The following is a 14,999-nucleotide window of genomic DNA, read 5'->3' on the forward strand; positions in this document are numbered from 1 at the left end:
ACCTAAAAATACCCTAGTCCTAAGAGTCCTCCACATACCCCCAATAGTCCTAAAAAAGCCCTAAATATTTTTAAATAGTCCTAGGAAAGCACCCCCCCCCCAAAAAAAAAAAAAAAAAAAAAAAAAAACCTATAAGTTCTAATTAGTACTAAGAAAGCCCTTAAAATACCCTAAAAAAATCTTTTAAAAGCCCTGAAAAAGCCCTAAAAGTATCCTAAATATTCCCAGAAAAATCCTAAAAAGCACCTGCAAAAAAAAAAAAAAGCCCCTAAAATATCCTTTAAAAGCCCTAAAAAAACCCTAAAAAAGTGCTCAGTCCCCAAGCTCTACCGGTCACTCTCTAGCCAGCAAACATCATCCCCGCCTTTTAATTAGGGTCACTGCCTGCAGCTGCTGGCAGGGTTCTGGGGCTGTCCCAGCATTAGGCTCGCTGCCTGCAGCTGCTGTTGGGGAAAACTGGTGTTCTAGGGGTGCTGTTTAGGGTGAGCTTAGGGTTGGGCTGAGGGCTGCTGCTGTACCCTAACCCTTCCTGGTACCCTGTGTCCTGTCCTTCCTACCCCTAACCCTCAGTGTCAGCTCTCCACCTGTCAAGTCCCCCCCTCTTTGCCCCTCAGCCCACAATGTCTGTGTGTCACCCCAAGCCCCCGACACTGTCCTGTGGCCCCCTAACCTCCACCGTGCACACTCCACCTGGGTAGGGGTGATTTTAAAAGTGAGGTTAAGGGTGGTGTGAGGGCTGATAAACCTGACACATCAGACACCCCCCACTTTGTCCCTCAAGGCAGCCCCTGCCACTCAGCCTCCTTGTGTCACCCTCAAGTTCCCACCGCAGCCTCTCAGCGTCTCTGTGCCAGCCTGGAGCCCCCCTTTTTACTCCTAAAGACCCCTTCTGCCTCTCAGCTGCCCCCACGTTCTGTGTCACCTCCAGCCCCCTCCCCTCAGCCCCAGGTGCCTTTGTGACACAGCACAGCACACAGATGTGGTCCCTGCCTGTTTTATTTGGGTGTTGTCCTGCTGTGAGGGCCGCACTATCCCCACGAGTCCAGGCTCCCAAGTGCTGCTGCAGGGAGTCGCAGGTGGGCAGTGGGGAGTAAAGGGGTGGAGAAGGGGCCGGCTGGGGAGGGGTGAAGGGAGGAGAGAGGGTGGGGAAGGGGCGGGCTGGAAGTACAGGTAGTGGTGAGGGGTGGAGACGGGGACACAGCAGAACAGGGCTGAGGGGAGGAGGGGAGGGGGCACCCCATACATCCCAGACCAAAGCTACAGCACAATACAATTCGGAATGCAGGGGCAATGCCGAACACCAGCTAAAACCTGACATCAGGAACCTGGGGGGGGTGAGATTTCTTTCCCAGGGAAAAGGGCCGGTCTTTGTCTCCAGGGGCTGTGGCCCTGAGTGGCCGGCTGCCTGCAAAATAGCCGAACGGACGAGGATATGTCCCCGACCCAACCTGCCCCCACCTCAAACCTGTGCTGCCCTGAAAATCCCAAGGGAACCCTACAAACTGACATCAGGAAGCTGGGCTGGCCACTTTTCTTTTCCAGGGAAAAGGGCCGGTCTTTGTCTCCAGGGACTGTGGCCCTGAGTGGCCGGCTGCCTGCAAAATAACCGAACGGACGAGGATATGTCCCAGACCCAACCTGCCCCCACCTCAAACCTGTGCTGCCCTGAAAGTCCCAAGGGAACCCTACAAACTGACAGCAGGAACCTGGTGTGGTGAGCTTTGTTTCACAGGGAAACCAGCCAGCGCTTATGTTCAGGAATCACCTTCTGCCTCCTTAATTTGCAAATGGCACAGGATTTCTTGCTGACAAAAGCTGCGAGGAGCTATAGCTTTGGCTGGCCTAGCATGGCCAGATCTATTCTCTAAACTTGTCCGAAGACACTGAAGTTGAAGGCTCTCCTTGCTGTGTTGAAGAGCCCCTTCTGGTTTTCTTCAGACCTTACTACAGGGTCAGAACATGCTTAGCAACATCTGGAATTCCTATAAATTTGTCAGGTGTTGCCCATCCGTGAAGGGGCTGTGCCACCTCCCCCATCCGATGCCAGGCGTCACTAACCCCACCCCAACTCCCGGTGTCCCCTTCCCTGTGCGGGGGAAGCAAATATCACAGGGACAACTGGAGGCAAAGACAGACCCTTTATTGGAATCATGCTGGGAGGCCCCAGCAGGCAGGGCCCCCTTGGATGGGGCGGGGGGGTTACCAGGGTCTGGGGGCACAGGAAGACTGTGCTTCGCCCATGGAGGCGAAGGCGGGGGGAGGTTCAGCTGCGCTCCTCCAAGCTCAGACGGTCGAACAGGTACTCGCCAATGCCAGCCGAGGCACCCGCAGGCCCAGTGGCCCCACCAGCGAGGCGTCGCAGGTTAGTGGCATGGTCCCCCAGCGCCTTGATGGCCTTCACTTGCTCGTCCAGGTAGTGAGACTCCAGGAAGTCACAAAGCTATGGGACAAAGGGATATCAGGCAGGGCCGAGGGGCTGGGGGAGCTGAGGGACCCCCAGGAGCAGCAGGAGATCCCAAAGACTCCCGTGGGAGAGCCGGGCTGATCCAAAGGCACAGGCATGGGGAAAGGGAGGAATTGGGAGCATTTGGAGCTGGGGGGGGTGAAAGCCAGAGCACCACTCACGTGGGGGTCCCCCTTCTCGGCAGCCAGGCCGTGCAGGTCCAGCAGCGCCTGGTTCACCGACTTCTCCAGCTGCAGCGCCGCCTCCACCGCCTCCAGCGCCGACCCCCAGGCGTCCCGCTCCGGCTTCTGCGGGGCACGAACCGTCACCTCGAGGAGCCCAGGTACCCTACGGCCAACCGCCCCCCCAAGCCACAGTCCCCCTCCCCCCACCACACACCCTGATGTCCTGCAGGAGAACGCGGCCCCCGCGGCGCGTCTGGAAGCGCAGGAGCCCCTCGGCGTGTTCCCGCTCCTCCCGCGACTGCTCCAGGAAAAACCGGGACAGCCGCGACAAGGCCACGTCGTCCCTGTCGAAGTAAAACCCCTGCGGAAGAGAGGGAAGGGGAGGGGAGGTCAGGGGGAGTCCCCCGGGACCCCCACCCCAAAATCCTCGGATTCCGCCCTCCCGAGCGGCGCCGCCCCCACCAGCAGCGGGGCGGGATGGAAGCGGGTTTTGGGGCGCAGGAAGGGGTTCCCCTAACCCCGGGGCCGGGGGTCCCGAGCCCCCTACCATGGAGAGGTACACGTAGGAGGCGTAGAGCTCCATGTTGGCCATGCGGTTGACGGCGGCTTCGCAGTCGCGGTGGTAGTTCTGGCGGATCTGGGAGTCCATAGCGGGACGGACGGACGAACGGGTCGGTTCGGGACGGGCGGGATGGACAGATGGACGACCGAGATGGACGAACGGCCGCGAGCAGCCGGCTCCGTTCAAGCACTGTTGAAGCGAGAACGCGGCTGTGGCCGCTCAACGTCCGCCGGGCGGTTTTATAGCCCTTCCCCGCTGGGCGGGGGAAAAGGGGGCACCCCCCCCTGCTCGCCCCTCCGGAAGGGGCGCGGTGGCCTTGGCCCTTGTCCGTGTTTGTCACACGGTCCCGCAGTCAGCATGACTGGGCAGGATCTTGGCGGGGGTGGGGGTTCGACCCCACGTTTGTGTCCCCCCCCCCCACCCCGCATGAGTGGTCTCCCCGGGCGCGGGGGGGGGCGGCTGGGGGAGAGCCCCAGTTCACTGCTGGGTTGGGGGGCACACGGAGCCTGGCGGGGGCTGGGGAGGAGCTTGGGGGGTGTTTTTTGGGTGTCCTGCCAGGTCCTGAGGTGCCCATTGCCGGTTAATCGGAGTTTAATAGGTTGTAGGGTGCAGAAGGAGCTGACGCAGCGCCGGGACCATAAAAGAGGAACTTGGCCGCGGGGAAGGCGCTGACTCCGCGTTTCCGCTGCTCCGGGACTGGGGCGAAGTGGGGGAGACTGGTTGGAACTGGGTGCCCCACGGCGCTTCCCTTCCCATCCCTCATCCCTCGGGGTCCCCGCAGCTCCAGGGGGACGCGGCTCGGCTGGAACTGAGAGGAACGTCCGGGGCGAAGTGGGGGGGAGCAGCGGCCCCCGACACCCGGGGACCACCCCCAAAGCCACCCCCACGCCCCCCGCAGCCACCCCAATGTCCCTTTGGCGCTGGGTCCAGAGGCTGCGCTGCAGGAAGGACACAGCCCCGTGGAGAAGGGTCCAGATGTGGAACCCCAACCCCAAAACCCCCCGCAGCTGCCCAGTGAACCCCGGGATCGGGACCCCCCCCCCCGCACACACACACGATTTGAAGCCCCACGGACCCCAAACATTCCCCTGGCCCTGCGGGGGGGTGGGAGGGGGGGAGGGGTGAAGGACCCCCTCCCCACTTTTCCCCACCAACCAGGACCCCCAATCCCCGAGATGTTGTTGAACAAAAGGGGGAGGGGTCCCTGAGCCCCCTCAAAACGGCCCCGCAGCCGCCCCCCCACAAGCCACGTGGCAAAAGCGAAAGTGAAAGCAGCGCTGCCTCGACTTCCCCCAATTCCTATTCCCCCCCCCCCCTTCCCCAGCCGCACCCCGAGATCCCCGAGGTTTTTTGTTGGGGGCGGGAAGGAGGGGGGGGGACACGCCCACGAGGCATCGCGTCTGCCTTTTATTTCCATCGAAATTCCCGAGATACAAAACCAAGGTACAAAAAAAGAGAAGAAAAAAAACCACTGTGGAGAGAAGCAATCGGGGAGGGGGGGGGGGGAGGCAGGGCCCACCCATTTTTTGGGAGGAGTGGTTCCCCGTGACGTCACCCCCGAGAGCACCGCGGGGGATGGGGGAAGGGGTCGCTTCCCCCTCCCCCCCCCGCCTCGGGGACACGGGGGACCTCCAAAACAGCGGGGGTTTGGGGGGTGTAAACGGGGGTGTGGCCCCCCCCACCCTGAGAGCCTCCGCCCCGGGAGGGGGGTATTGCACCTGGGGGGGCCCTTTTTGGGGGGTGTGGACCCCCAATAAATACTCACCCTACAGCCATGGCTGTAACCCTCCCCCCACCCCCCCACCTCATTCTGGGGGGGGGTCACAGAGACACCCCACCCACCCCCATATCGGGGGGTGGAACCGCAAGATCCCCCCCCCACCCCCACCCCGACTCAAAGCACCACAAGTCCTGGGGTCAAACCGAGGCCAGGGAGGCCCAGCACCGGGACTGGGGGGCACGGCAGGGGAAGGGGGGGGTGTCCCCACCCTATTCACCCCCAACTCCCCCCCCACATCCCAGCTGTGGCCTCTGGACACTCGTGGGGAAGGCTGGGGGGGGGCCTGGTGGAGGAAGGGGAGTGTCCCCCCCAGCTCAACCACCACCCCAAAATCCAGGTGAGCGAGTCCTGTTGGTTAAAAACCCCCCCAGCCCTGGAAGGTGCTGGGGGTCAGCACCATCCCTGCCGGCAGGGCCAGTCCGGGGAGGGGTCCCGGGGGTCGGGGGGGGACAAAAAGTGGCCCCCCCGAGAGTCTACGACATCTTCCAGATGGTCAGCGAGGCCGTGAGGACGCCAGCGGCAAAGATGGTGATGGTCTGCCAGGTGGGGGTCCCGAAGTGGGACAAGAGCCCTTCCTGCGAGGAAGGGACACAGGAGGGGGAAGGTCACCACGTGCTGGGGGTTCCCAAACCTCCCCCCAGAACAACCAGGCTCAGGGCAGTTGGGAGACCAGCACAGAGGGGAGGATTAGGGTTAAAATTTGGGGTAAAAGGGGATGTTGCGGAGGGGAAATTCCCAAACAGGGGCTGGGCCCCCCCCCTGAGGAATGGGGGGCTTGGGGTACAAGAGGCTGTTAGGGAAGGGTCAGGGGCACGGCCGCCCGAGGAATGGGGGGGTTTGGGGTCTCACCCATCCGCCCTGGGCCTGGATCCAGGCCAGCACGTGCTCCTGCAGATACTCCATGGTCCAGCGCAGGATGGTCTGGACGAGCTCCGGGACCTTAGTGCAGAGAGCCTGCCCGGAGCAGGGAGGGGTCAGAGGGGGTTAAGAGGGACCAGGGATGGCCTTTGGTGGGGCTCCACACCCACCTTCAGCACCAGTTTGCAGGCAAAGTAGAACAGGGCAACCACGCGGCCCCAGTTGAAGGTGCCATCGGCGAACATCTCCTTGGCCACGCGGAAAAACAGCTTTTTGGGGGCGTCACACCCCACCTGCTCGATCATCCTGGGGTAGGGGACGGTGGGGATGGTCAGGGCGGGCTTGGGGATACCACAGAGACCCCCAAAAAGTGGCTGCTGCCCACCTCTGCAGCTCCATGTTGCTGTCGAGCTCGTCGCCAATGCGCCGCAGGCACTCGCTGAGGCGTTTGGTATCAGGGCTGCTGGGCTGGGGCTCGCCCAGCTCGGCCACGCTCAGGGCCACGGCCTGGGGATCCCCGCAGCGCTCCACGCGGTCCCGCACGAACCTGGGACCCCCGGCACTCTGGGTACCCGCTGTGTCCTGCCCCGGCTCTGTGTAACCCCATCCCCGTGTCCCACCTGGAGCCCGAGTCCTTCCCTCCGGTGTCATGCCTGGAGCCCAGATCCCCCCGTGTCCCAGCTGGCCCCCAAGTTCCAGGACCCTCTAAAGCCCCCCCCCCCCCCCGATGCCCCGCCTGCACCCCATGGACCCCAAGTCTCCCCTGTACCCTGTGTCCCCCCGGGATCCCCTCAAGGCCCCCATGTCCCCTGATTCCCCCTTCACTCCCAAGTTCCCTCTTGCACCCTGTGTCCCCACAGCTCTCAAGCCCCCCCAAGTTTTGAGTTTCCTCCCGCACCCTGCGTCCCCTCAGAATTCCCACAAGTCCCCCTTGCACCCCGTGTCCTCCATGTCCCTCCCAAGTGCCCCCTCGTCCCCCTGCACCCCCAAGTCCCAGGATCCTCTCAGATCTCCCCAGTTCACACCGAGTCCCCAGTCCCCCCCCCACACACTCTTGTGTCCCCCCCAGTCTCGTGTCCTCTCAAGTCCCTCAGTGTCCCCTCTGCCCCCCACGCCCCACCCCGCGGTCCCAAGTCCCCCTGGACCCTGTGTCCCCCAAGTCTCCCACGTTCCCCCTGCACCTTAAGTGCCCCCCACAGCCTGTGTCCCCCCTTGTCTCCCAAGTCCTCAGTGGCTGACCCGCACCCTGTGTCCCCCACGTCCCCTCCCACTCCTAAGTTCCCCCGCACCCTGTGTCCTACAAGTCGCCCCTTGTCCCCCCCCCCAGCCCGTTCTCCTGCCGGTCCCCGCCTCCCCTACTCACGCCCGCAGCAAGATCGCCCCCGTCTGCATGATCTGGTCCGAGGAGGCCCCTGCGGAGAGCGGGGCGCTCACCGGGGAGAAGCGGCCACCGACCTCGGCCGCCGCCGCCGCCTCCCCCGTCCCGTCCAGGCCGCGCCGCTCCGCGGGTCCCGCCAATCCCCCCACTCACCGCCGCCCCCCGGGGGCGGGGCGGGCTCGCCGCCGGCGGACCCGGCTCCGGGATCGCCGCCGCTGCTGCTGCTGCCGCCGCCGCCGCCGCCCCCGCCCCGCTGGGCCGAAGCCGCCGCCGCCGCCATCGCGCCCGAAACACGTGGTCCCCGCCTGCGTCACGTGAAACCGGCGGGGGGAGGGGGCGGGGCGCCATCGTCACGTGATCGGGGCGGTGGTACGCGCACGGGCGGGGCGGAGGAGAGGCCGCGCCCTTCGCCACGCCCCCCCCGCACTCGGCCCCGCCCTCTGCCCAGTCATTCATTGCTCGGCCCCGCCCCCCTCCCGCCTTCTGTCCCGCCCCCGCAGCCCCCCGGGGTCACCCCCCCACTCCCCGGGGTCACACCGGGGGTCGCGGCCCCCACTGTCCCCGGGAGTCCCGGGGCGACGCCCCCGCGGCGCTTCCGGCGCCTCCCGCGCGGCCCGGGGCGGCGGCGCCGGACGGGGCGGGGGGAACCGGGGGCCCGGGGGGCGGTTCGGGCTTGGGGTGGGCTCTGAGCCCGTGCGTTTGGGACCCGCGTGCAGACATGAGCCCCAAAAGCTGCCTCGGCTGCACCAAGTGCTTCCTCTTCCTCCTTAACCTCTTCTTCTTCGTGAGTGGGGCTGGGGGGGGCTTGGGGGGCAGGGGGGAGAGCGGGGAAGTGGAGCTTGGGAGGGCAGGGGGGAGATGCAGGACATACCTCCTGGGGGGACTTGGGGGACACGGGGAGATGGGGGAACCTGGGGCTGAGGGGACCCGGCTGGGGGCAACCATCTCCCAGTGTTTGTGGGCACTGGGGGTCCCGCACTTCCTGACCTGGGCTCCCCCCCCCCCCCCATCAGTTCCTGGGCATCCTCCTCCTCGCCTTCAGCTTTTGGGTCCTCTTCGATCGGCAGAGCTTCGCCGCCGTGCTGGGTAAGGGACCCCCAAAGCGTGGGGTACCCCAAGATGTGTGGCACCCCGGGCTGGGAGGCTCCCTGACCCCCCCCCCCACCGTGTCCCCCAGGGTCACCGCTGGTCAGCCTGAGGATCTGGTCTTATGGCTTCTCTGGGGTCGGCATCATCACCATGCTCCTGGGATTCCTGGGGTGCCTGGGGGCCCTCAAGGAGGTCAAGGTCATGCTGGGGCTGGTGAGCTGGGGGGCTGGGGGGCCGGGAGGGGTCACGGAACTGGGAGGCGGCTGGGGTAGCTCTGCTGCAACTTCCTGGGGCAACCGCGGGGCCACGTGGTGCCACCACATCCTGCGCCTGGGGAGCAGCAGCGGGGAGTGGGGGGACCCCTCTGAGCTGCCCTGGCACTGGGGAGAGGTTGGGGGGGTGGAGGTCTGGCTGACCCCCACCTTCCCTGCTTATCCCGGAAGTATTTTGGGCTCCTGCTGCTGCTCTTCGCTGCCCAGATCACGGTGGCCATCATCGTCTACACGCAGCGCGCCGCCGTGAGTGCAGGGGTGAACCCGGGGCTGGGGGGGACCCCGGGGGCCGGGGGGGACCCTGGGGTCGTGGGGCAATGCTGTGCTGATTCCTCTCCCCAGCTGGCGACAAAAGTGGCCACCTACGCAGAGGAGCTGATCCGGGGCTACCCGGACCAGGGACCACCTGGGGACCCCCACGAGAGCTGGGATGCTGTCCAGCAGCAGGTGAGACACCCCCCCCCCCCCAAAAGGACCCCAGAGCCACCCCATGGCCACCACACTGACCCCCTGCTCCCCCAGCTCAGCTGCTGTGGCTGGAAAGGACCCCAGGACTGGGACCACCACGATGACACCACCAGGGACAAGGACAGGGACAGGGCCATCGCCTGCTCCTGCCTCAGGGCGCCCAACAGCACCCACAACACCCCATGGATGCTCCCCCATGGCCGCTGCCCCACGGCTGCCCCCCAGGACATCTTCCCCAGGGTGAGGCATGGGGGAATCAGGGGGTCCTGGAGCTCCTTGGGGGGCTCCAAGTGACCCCCAGTTGTCACCCTAGGGCTGCAAGGAGAGAGTCCAGACCTGGCTGGCCGGAAACCTGGTCACCGTCGTGGGGGTTTGCATAGGCATCAGCCTGGGGGAGGTAGGAGGAACACCCTGGGGCCAGGGGCTGAGCCTGGGGGGCCTGGGGGTGGTCAGAAGGTTGTGGGACTATAGGTTGGGTGGGCTGGGCAGCAGCTGGAGGGGGGCCAGGGGGTTGTCAGAAGGTTGTGGGACTATAGGTTGGGTGGGCTGGGCAGCAGCTGGAGCGGGGCCAGGGAGTGTTCAGGGGATGGTCCATGGGGAGCCAGGGGGTTGGTGGGGATTCAGGGTGGCCAGAAGGGTCCGTGGGGGTTCAGGGTGGCCGGGAGGGGGGTCAGGGATCCGAGGGGGTCCAGGAGGGCTGATCCTGCTCTCTGCTCCCAGCTCTCCCTGCTGATGCTGTCGATGTTCCTGGTCCGGAACCTGGACTCCCACTACGAGAAGCTGCTGCGGGGGCTCTGAGGGGGCCGGGGTGGTGTGGGGGGAAGCGCGGAGGTCTTTGTCCTTCAATAAAAGCCGTTGGGGAGCAGCGGAATCGAGACGGGACCGGGAGGGGAGCGAGAGAGCGCGCAGCCCACGTGGAGCGGCGGAGCCACGCCCCTTCCTCCGCCCCTTCCACCTGGCCACGCCCCCTTTCCTCTGGGCAGGAGCGGCTCGCGCGAGGCCCCGCCCCTCTCCTCCGCCGTGAGGCGATTCCCGCCCCCCCCAGCGGCCCCCCCTCGCTCCCACGACGCTCCCGGGAGCCCCCAGAAACCCCCGGGCCCGGGCCGTGCCCCGGGGCGGCGGTGGCACCGGAGCACCCCGAACACCATGGCTGCAGAACTTCCCTGCGCCCCGGGCGCCGTCATCCCCCTGCCAGGTGCGGGGACCATGAGGGAGCGGGGCGGGGGGGTGAGGCGCCGGGCCCCTCCATAACCCGTGTCCCCCCCTCAGCCCCTGCCGAGAGCGGCTGCTCGGACGAGTTCGCCCTGGACTGCACCTTCGCTGCCTGCGACCCCGAGCGTACAGGTAGCCAAAGCCCCTGGGGCCATGGTGGCCACAGCCAGAGTCCCCCGAGATGGTCGCCGCCGTTCCTGACCCCTCCGTCCGCCACAGGGATGGTGCAGCCGCAGCAGGTGGTGGAGTACGTGGCGGCGATGACAGGGCACAGCGGGCACGATGGGCGGCTGCAGGCACTGCGGCGGGCGCTGGACCCTGCGGCCGCAGGCACGGCGCTGGACTGGACCCGATTCCGCATGGCCATGGGCGCCTGGATCGCAGCGTGCCGGCAGGATGGGTCAGTGCCGAGAGATGGGGGCAGCGCCGGGCGCCAGCTGGACCCGTCAGTCGTGCTGACCCGTGGCTCCGTCCGTGCAGGGCCGAGGAGCAGGACGTGGCAACTGGTGACACTGGACTAGTGCCAGCAGGTGGGTGTTGGCACAGGAAAAGGGAGTCGGGGTGGCCCTGATGGGGACACAAACACAGCCCGCTGTGTCCCATCCCCCAGAGGACAACGGACATGCATCCCCAACAGCCGCCCAGCTCCAGGGTGACAACACGGACATCACCACCCAGTAAGTGCCTGCTGTGGGGACACCCCGCCTTCCCTGGCCGTGCTCCCAGGAGCACCCCAGGACCAGTGGGACTCCCCAGCAGCGCTGAGGCCACGGGGCTGCGGAGCCGTGCCCGGCAACTGGCGGCCCAGAACGCCAAACTGCAGCGGGATGCGGAGCTGGCCGAGGAGCTCAACGCCCGCCTGGCCGAGGAGATTGCGCAGCTCCAGACGCAGCTGCGAAGGTGCTCCCGAGGGGCTCCTGGGCATGGGATCTGGATCAGCATCCTGGGAATGCTGAAGTGCCGTTTGCCCCTGGCAGCAGCCGGCAGGCACTGGAGCAGGCCAGGGTGGCTGTCGATGAGCTGGACGACATGAAGGCCGTGGTGAAGCGGCTCGAGGAGGAGAACACCGAGCTGCGACGGCAGGCACGGCACGCGGTGAGAGGCTAAGCTGAGGTGCCACGTCGTGTCACGTGGTGTCACACAGTGTCCCCTCACAGCCATGCCCTCCCCAGGAGAAGGAGCAGCGCAGTCTGTGCTCGCAGGCCGAGTGTCTACAGGAGGAGGTCAGCCTGGCACTGGGGGCTGCCCCAGCAGGGCAGTGCCACAGGGAACCCCAGCCCTGCTTCACCCCTGGCAGAACCAGCGGCTCCTCGCCGAGGGCCAGGGACTGCGGGAGCAGATCCAGGTGCAGGTGGCCCGGATGGACAGCCTGGAGGTGAGCGGTGGCCCAGTGGCTATGGTGGGCAGTGCTGGGGGCTGTGTTACACAGCGACGAAGAGTTCTTGTCCACATCCCTCTACCCAGGCCCAGCTCTGCCGCGGCACTGCCCTGCTCTCTGCCCGGGATGCAGCCCTTGCCCAGGTGAGCACTGCCCAGTGACACTGCCACCGCCTCAGCTGTCACCAGGGCCACCCTCTGGCCCCTCATGTCCAGGCCCTGTCCCACAGGCAGGGCAGCGGGCGCAGGAGCTAACAGCAGCACTGGAGGAGTACGAGCGGATGGTGCAGGTACGGCACGTCTGGCCTTGGTGTGAGTCCAGACAGCGGCCACAGAGCCCCTTGGCCACAGCGAAGCCCCACGGTGGCCACTCTCTATGTGGGGGTCAAGGGCCAAGGGTGACAATCCCTTCTCCCCCCCAGGAATTGCGTCTGGAGACGACACGGCTGCGGCAGCAGCTGGGCCAGATGCGGGATGCCTGGGCCATGTACGTGGGGCACATGTGGGTGGGGGACATCCTCAGGATGCTCCAGAGTCCTCACCTCGGCATCCTCACTCTCCTCCGCCTTCCACAGGCGCCCCTGGTGCCCGCGTGGCCAGCTGGTCATCCAGGCCACAGCGGTGGTGGCGAGCCCGGTAAGAGTGGGGTCGGGAGGACCCTGCAGGGTCCCCTCAGCCACTGACCCAGAGGCTCTGCCCAGGGGACAGGGGACAAGGAGGAGGAGGAGGAGGAGGACACAGGGACGGCGCTGTCCAGAGGAGGAGGCCTGGTGTGGAGCAGTGAGGAGGTGGCCAAGGCAGTGGCCCCACAGGCGCCATTGTCACCGTGGACACCGCTGTCACCATGGGCTCTGGTACTGCTGGCGCTGCTGGCCCTGCTCTACCTCTTGCCCTGCCAGTGGCCCCAACTCCAGCTGCACTACCGGAGCCCCCCGCCCCTGTGAGACCTCCAGTAAAGGCCATTTGGGCACTACTGTGTCCACCCTACTCCATACCAGTTCTCCCAAACACTCGTCCCAGTCTGCCCAGTCCTCCCAGAGCAGGGTCAGAGTCAGGGTGTCAACATCAGCTTTATGGGCACTGCACGGGGCCAGGCTGGGCCCCCTCGTCTCTCCGTCGCTCCGGGAGATCCCGGTGTAGCTCCCAAGGGCTTCCAGCAGGGAACTGGGGGGTCCCCGTCTCTCACCAGTGGCTCAGGCCAGCCTGGGCAGGGGCAGAGGGTGAGGACCTGATGATCCAGGGGCCTCCCCTGGCCCCCCTCGGGACATTCTCAGTGATACCAGTATCCAGGAGCCATCCCAGTACCTGTGTCTGTCCCCAAGTACCACTCGGCCACTCAGGTCCCATCCTGCTCCAATGTCGGGGGTCCCTGTGAGGGCTGGGGGGGGCTGAGGGGAATGACCTCCCAGTGCTCCCCAGTGCTTCCAGTGTTCTCAGTCCTCCTCCCAGTGACCCCAAGACAGCCACCAGTGCTCCCAATGTCCCCAGAACAGCCAGCGTCCCCAGCGTCCCCAATGCACACAGCACCCCCAGTGCCCCTCATACCCTCACCACCCCCTGTGTCCCCAGGAACGCCATCCTCCCCAGTGTCCCCAGTGCCCTCCAGTGTCCCCAGTGTCCCCACCTGGGCACAGGGTCTCCTCCACAGTACCCAGACCACCGCCACCAGGCCCAGGGCCCCCCCAACTCCCACCAGCAGCACCAGCCCATGTCCAGCGGGGCTGGGGGGTCCCTGCCTGGCCCCCAAGGTCCCCTCGTGCTGCACTGCTGGGCTGGTCAGCGCCGGGCCTGGGGGGAGACGGGGGTCAGCAGCTGCCCTAGGGGGGTTACGGGGGTCTCTCAGGGGTCCCGGGGGGTACCTGGGTGGCAGCGCAAGCGGGCACAGCCGGGGAAGTGGGGGGGTCTCCCTTGCAGCCCCCCCCAGGTGCTGCACGAGGGTCTCCAGGAGCTGCGACACATTCACCATCTCCAGCCGGACACAGCCCTGGGCGTCCTGGGGGGATGTCATAGGAGAACCCCCAGGGGACCCCAGACCCCTTCTGAACCACCCTGGGAAATCCCAGGAATGCCCCAGAGCTCCTGCACCACCCCCCACAAGGCTCCCAGAGTTACCCTGGACACCTCAGGGAACCCCCAGACCCCTTTGTGGTCTCCAGAGCCACTCAGGCCCCCAGGCTCACCTTGGCCTCCCCAGGACCACCCCATAACAGCGCACACCAAGCCTCCCAACTGCCCCTCCTTCCAGGACCCCCGGAGCCCCCCCAGGGACCCCCACCCACCTGGATGTGACACTCGGCCACGAAATGAAGCTGGGCAAGGAGGGTCCTGAGCAGGGGGGCCAAATCCTTCCCTGCCACCCCCAACATTCGCTGCAGAGCCAGTGCCCCAAAGTGAAGCCCCCAGAGATCAGAGCAGGCGCTGTCCTGGGGAGGCCGGGGCAGTTCAGGATTTGGAGGGACAGGGGTCAGAGGTGTCCGGGGGTGCATGAACAGGGAGGGATTTGTGGGGGCACGCGTGGGATTAGGGGGATTCTCGCTCACCGGCTCCAGGTTGCTGGGCATCGCCACAGGGTAGTCGAGGAGCAGCCAGGGGGTCTGTGGGAGGGGTCAGGAGGTCCCCAAAGGCAGCCCAGAGGGCTGAGGGGGGCGCTCAGGGGGTCCCCAACGACCCTTTGGGGGTGAAGGGGTGCAGTCAGGGGGTTTTCGGGACCCAGGGTGGGGCCTTCCCTGGGGAATGAGGGAGTTCGGGACGGTGAGGAGGGGAGGCGCAGGGGAATCTTTTGGGTCTCAGGGGCATCTGCGAGGTCCCGTGAGGATCCCGGAGGTCGGGGGGCGTACTGGGGTGCGCGGGAGGGTGTCCTGGGGGCGGGGGTCTCACCAGGTTGTTCAGGTGGGCGCTGAAGGTGCTGCTGATGGGGTTAAAGCCGAAGGAGCAGCAGCTGCTGGGGGCGGGCACGGCCAGGAGGAGCAGGAGCGGCACCTGGGGGTCACCGGGGAGGGGCTCTGGACGTCCCAAGGGGCTCTCACGGGGGTCCCAGAGGGGCGCAGGTCACATTGTGGGGGGGGGGGGGAGGGGGTCTCCACTTACCAGAGCAGAGCCGGGGGAGGGCAAGTCCATCGCGGTGCTGAGCTGGGGACGGCGCACGGGGACCCGCGAGCACACCCAGAGCCACCCCCGGGACCCCCTCCGGGACCCCCTCCGGGACCCCTGGGGCCGCGGCGGAGCCGCCGCCGAAAGCGAAAGTGGGACCGAGCCGGGAGGGGGCCCAGGAAACCCGAGAGGGCAGCGGGACGCCCTGAGCCTCCCCCTCCCACGCCGTGGACCCCGGGCCGCCCCTTCCTCACCCCGGGGACTCCCTCTCTCATCCCACGGGGG

The 14,999-nt window shown here is 66.4% G+C and overlaps 4 protein-coding genes across 6 annotated transcripts; 1 reads left to right on the forward strand and 3 right to left on the reverse strand.

Annotated features, from left to right (window-relative positions):
* Positions 1 to 2,238: 2,238 nt before the first annotated feature.
* LOC137467526 (ferritin, higher subunit-like) lies at positions 2,239 to 3,432 on the reverse strand. Its single transcript, XM_068179013.1, has 4 exons — positions 3,176 to 3,432; positions 2,843 to 2,989; positions 2,626 to 2,751; positions 2,239 to 2,440 (listed from the first exon to the last, which is right to left on the reverse strand). Exons 1-4 carry the CDS (start codon positions 3,275 to 3,277, stop codon positions 2,264 to 2,266), a joined length of 552 nt encoding a protein of 183 aa, XP_068035114.1. The 5' UTR covers positions 3,278 to 3,432; the 3' UTR covers positions 2,239 to 2,263.
* A 1,757-nt stretch (positions 3,433 to 5,189) lies between these two features.
* BAX (BCL2 associated X, apoptosis regulator) lies at positions 5,190 to 7,435 on the reverse strand. The gene is made up of 6 exons (XM_068179014.1): positions 7,360 to 7,435; positions 7,192 to 7,240; positions 6,214 to 6,375; positions 5,999 to 6,134; positions 5,820 to 5,924; positions 5,190 to 5,545 (listed from the first exon to the last, which is right to left on the reverse strand). The coding sequence occupies exons 2-6, from the start codon at positions 7,218 to 7,220 to the stop codon at positions 5,444 to 5,446; spliced, it is 534 nt and encodes a 177-aa protein (XP_068035115.1). The 5' UTR covers positions 7,221 to 7,240; positions 7,360 to 7,435; the 3' UTR covers positions 5,190 to 5,443.
* Positions 7,436 to 7,864: 429 nt separating this feature from the next.
* Positions 7,865 to 12,779, forward strand: CD37 (CD37 molecule). 3 transcript variants are annotated; one of them, XM_068179022.1, is made up of 14 exons: positions 9,093 to 9,275; positions 9,349 to 9,432; positions 9,756 to 10,379; positions 10,467 to 10,647; positions 10,728 to 10,777; positions 10,858 to 10,924; positions 11,004 to 11,147; positions 11,225 to 11,342; positions 11,420 to 11,470; positions 11,545 to 11,622; positions 11,712 to 11,768; positions 11,855 to 11,914; positions 12,047 to 12,111; positions 12,200 to 12,779. In XM_068179022.1, the coding sequence occupies exons 1-14, from the start codon at positions 9,218 to 9,220 to the stop codon at positions 12,762 to 12,764; spliced, it is 2,202 nt and encodes a 733-aa protein (XP_068035123.1). In that variant the 5' UTR covers positions 9,093 to 9,217; the 3' UTR covers positions 12,765 to 12,779. The 3 variants fall into 3 exon arrangements, with proteins under 3 accessions (XP_068035125.1, XP_068035123.1, XP_068035124.1); XM_068179023.1 differs by having other exon boundaries at positions 11,007 to 11,147; XM_068179024.1 differs by lacking the exons at positions 10,467 to 10,647; positions 10,728 to 10,777; positions 10,858 to 10,924; ... (6 more) ...; positions 12,047 to 12,111; positions 12,200 to 12,779 and adding exons at positions 7,865 to 7,990; positions 8,220 to 8,292; positions 8,384 to 8,508; positions 8,739 to 8,813; positions 8,910 to 9,014 and having other exon boundaries at positions 9,090 to 9,275; positions 9,756 to 9,928.
* Positions 12,780 to 12,817: 38 nt separating this feature from the next.
* On the reverse strand, positions 12,818 to 14,741 carry FLT3LG (fms related receptor tyrosine kinase 3 ligand). Its single transcript, XM_068179016.1, is given in 9 exon segments — positions 12,818 to 12,827; positions 12,930 to 12,993; positions 13,170 to 13,412; positions 13,484 to 13,544; positions 13,546 to 13,617; positions 13,904 to 14,047; positions 14,165 to 14,218; positions 14,502 to 14,645; positions 14,712 to 14,741. Coding segments are annotated over 9 exon segments (822 nt in total).
* Between the last annotated feature and the right edge of the window lie 258 nt (positions 14,742 to 14,999).

The sequence above is a fragment of the Anomalospiza imberbis genome, unplaced genomic scaffold, assembly GCF_031753505.1.
Source record: "Anomalospiza imberbis isolate Cuckoo-Finch-1a 21T00152 unplaced genomic scaffold, ASM3175350v1 scaffold_661, whole genome shotgun sequence".
Taxonomy (NCBI): Eukaryota; Metazoa; Chordata; class Aves; order Passeriformes; family Viduidae; genus Anomalospiza; species Anomalospiza imberbis.

Coding starts and splice junctions, on each gene's coding strand:
- BAX (XM_068179014.1), bottom strand. CDS start 7,220: ATGCAGACGGGGGCGATCTTGCTGCGGGC. Junction 6,135..6,213: donor AGCAACATGGAGCTGCAGAG/GTGGGCAGCAGC, acceptor CCCCTACCCCAG/GATGATCGAGCAGGTGGGGT. Junction 5,925..5,998: donor CCTGCAAACTGGTGCTGAAG/GTGGGTGTGGAG, acceptor TGCTCCGGGCAG/GCTCTCTGCACTAAGGTCCC.
- LOC137467526 (XM_068179013.1), bottom strand. CDS start 3,277: ATGGACTCCCAGATCCGCCAGAACTACCACCGCGACTGCGAAGCCGCC. Junction 2,990..3,175: donor CCTACGTGTACCTCTCCATG/GTAGGGGGCTCG, acceptor TCTCTTCCGCAG/GGGTTTTACTTCGACAGGGA. Junction 2,752..2,842: donor TTCTCCTGCAGGACATCAGG/GTGTGTGGTGGG, acceptor CGTGCCCCGCAG/AAGCCGGAGCGGGACGCCTG.
- CD37 (XM_068179022.1), top strand. CDS start 9,218: ATGGATGCTCCCCCATGGCCGCTGCCCCACGGCTGCCCCCCAGGACAT. Junction 10,925..11,003: donor AACACGGACATCACCACCCA/GTAAGTGCCTGC, acceptor GGGACTCCCCAG/CAGCGCTGAGGCCACGGGGC. Junction 11,343..11,419: donor GACGGCAGGCACGGCACGCG/GTGAGAGGCTAA, acceptor TGCCCTCCCCAG/GAGAAGGAGCAGCGCAGTCT.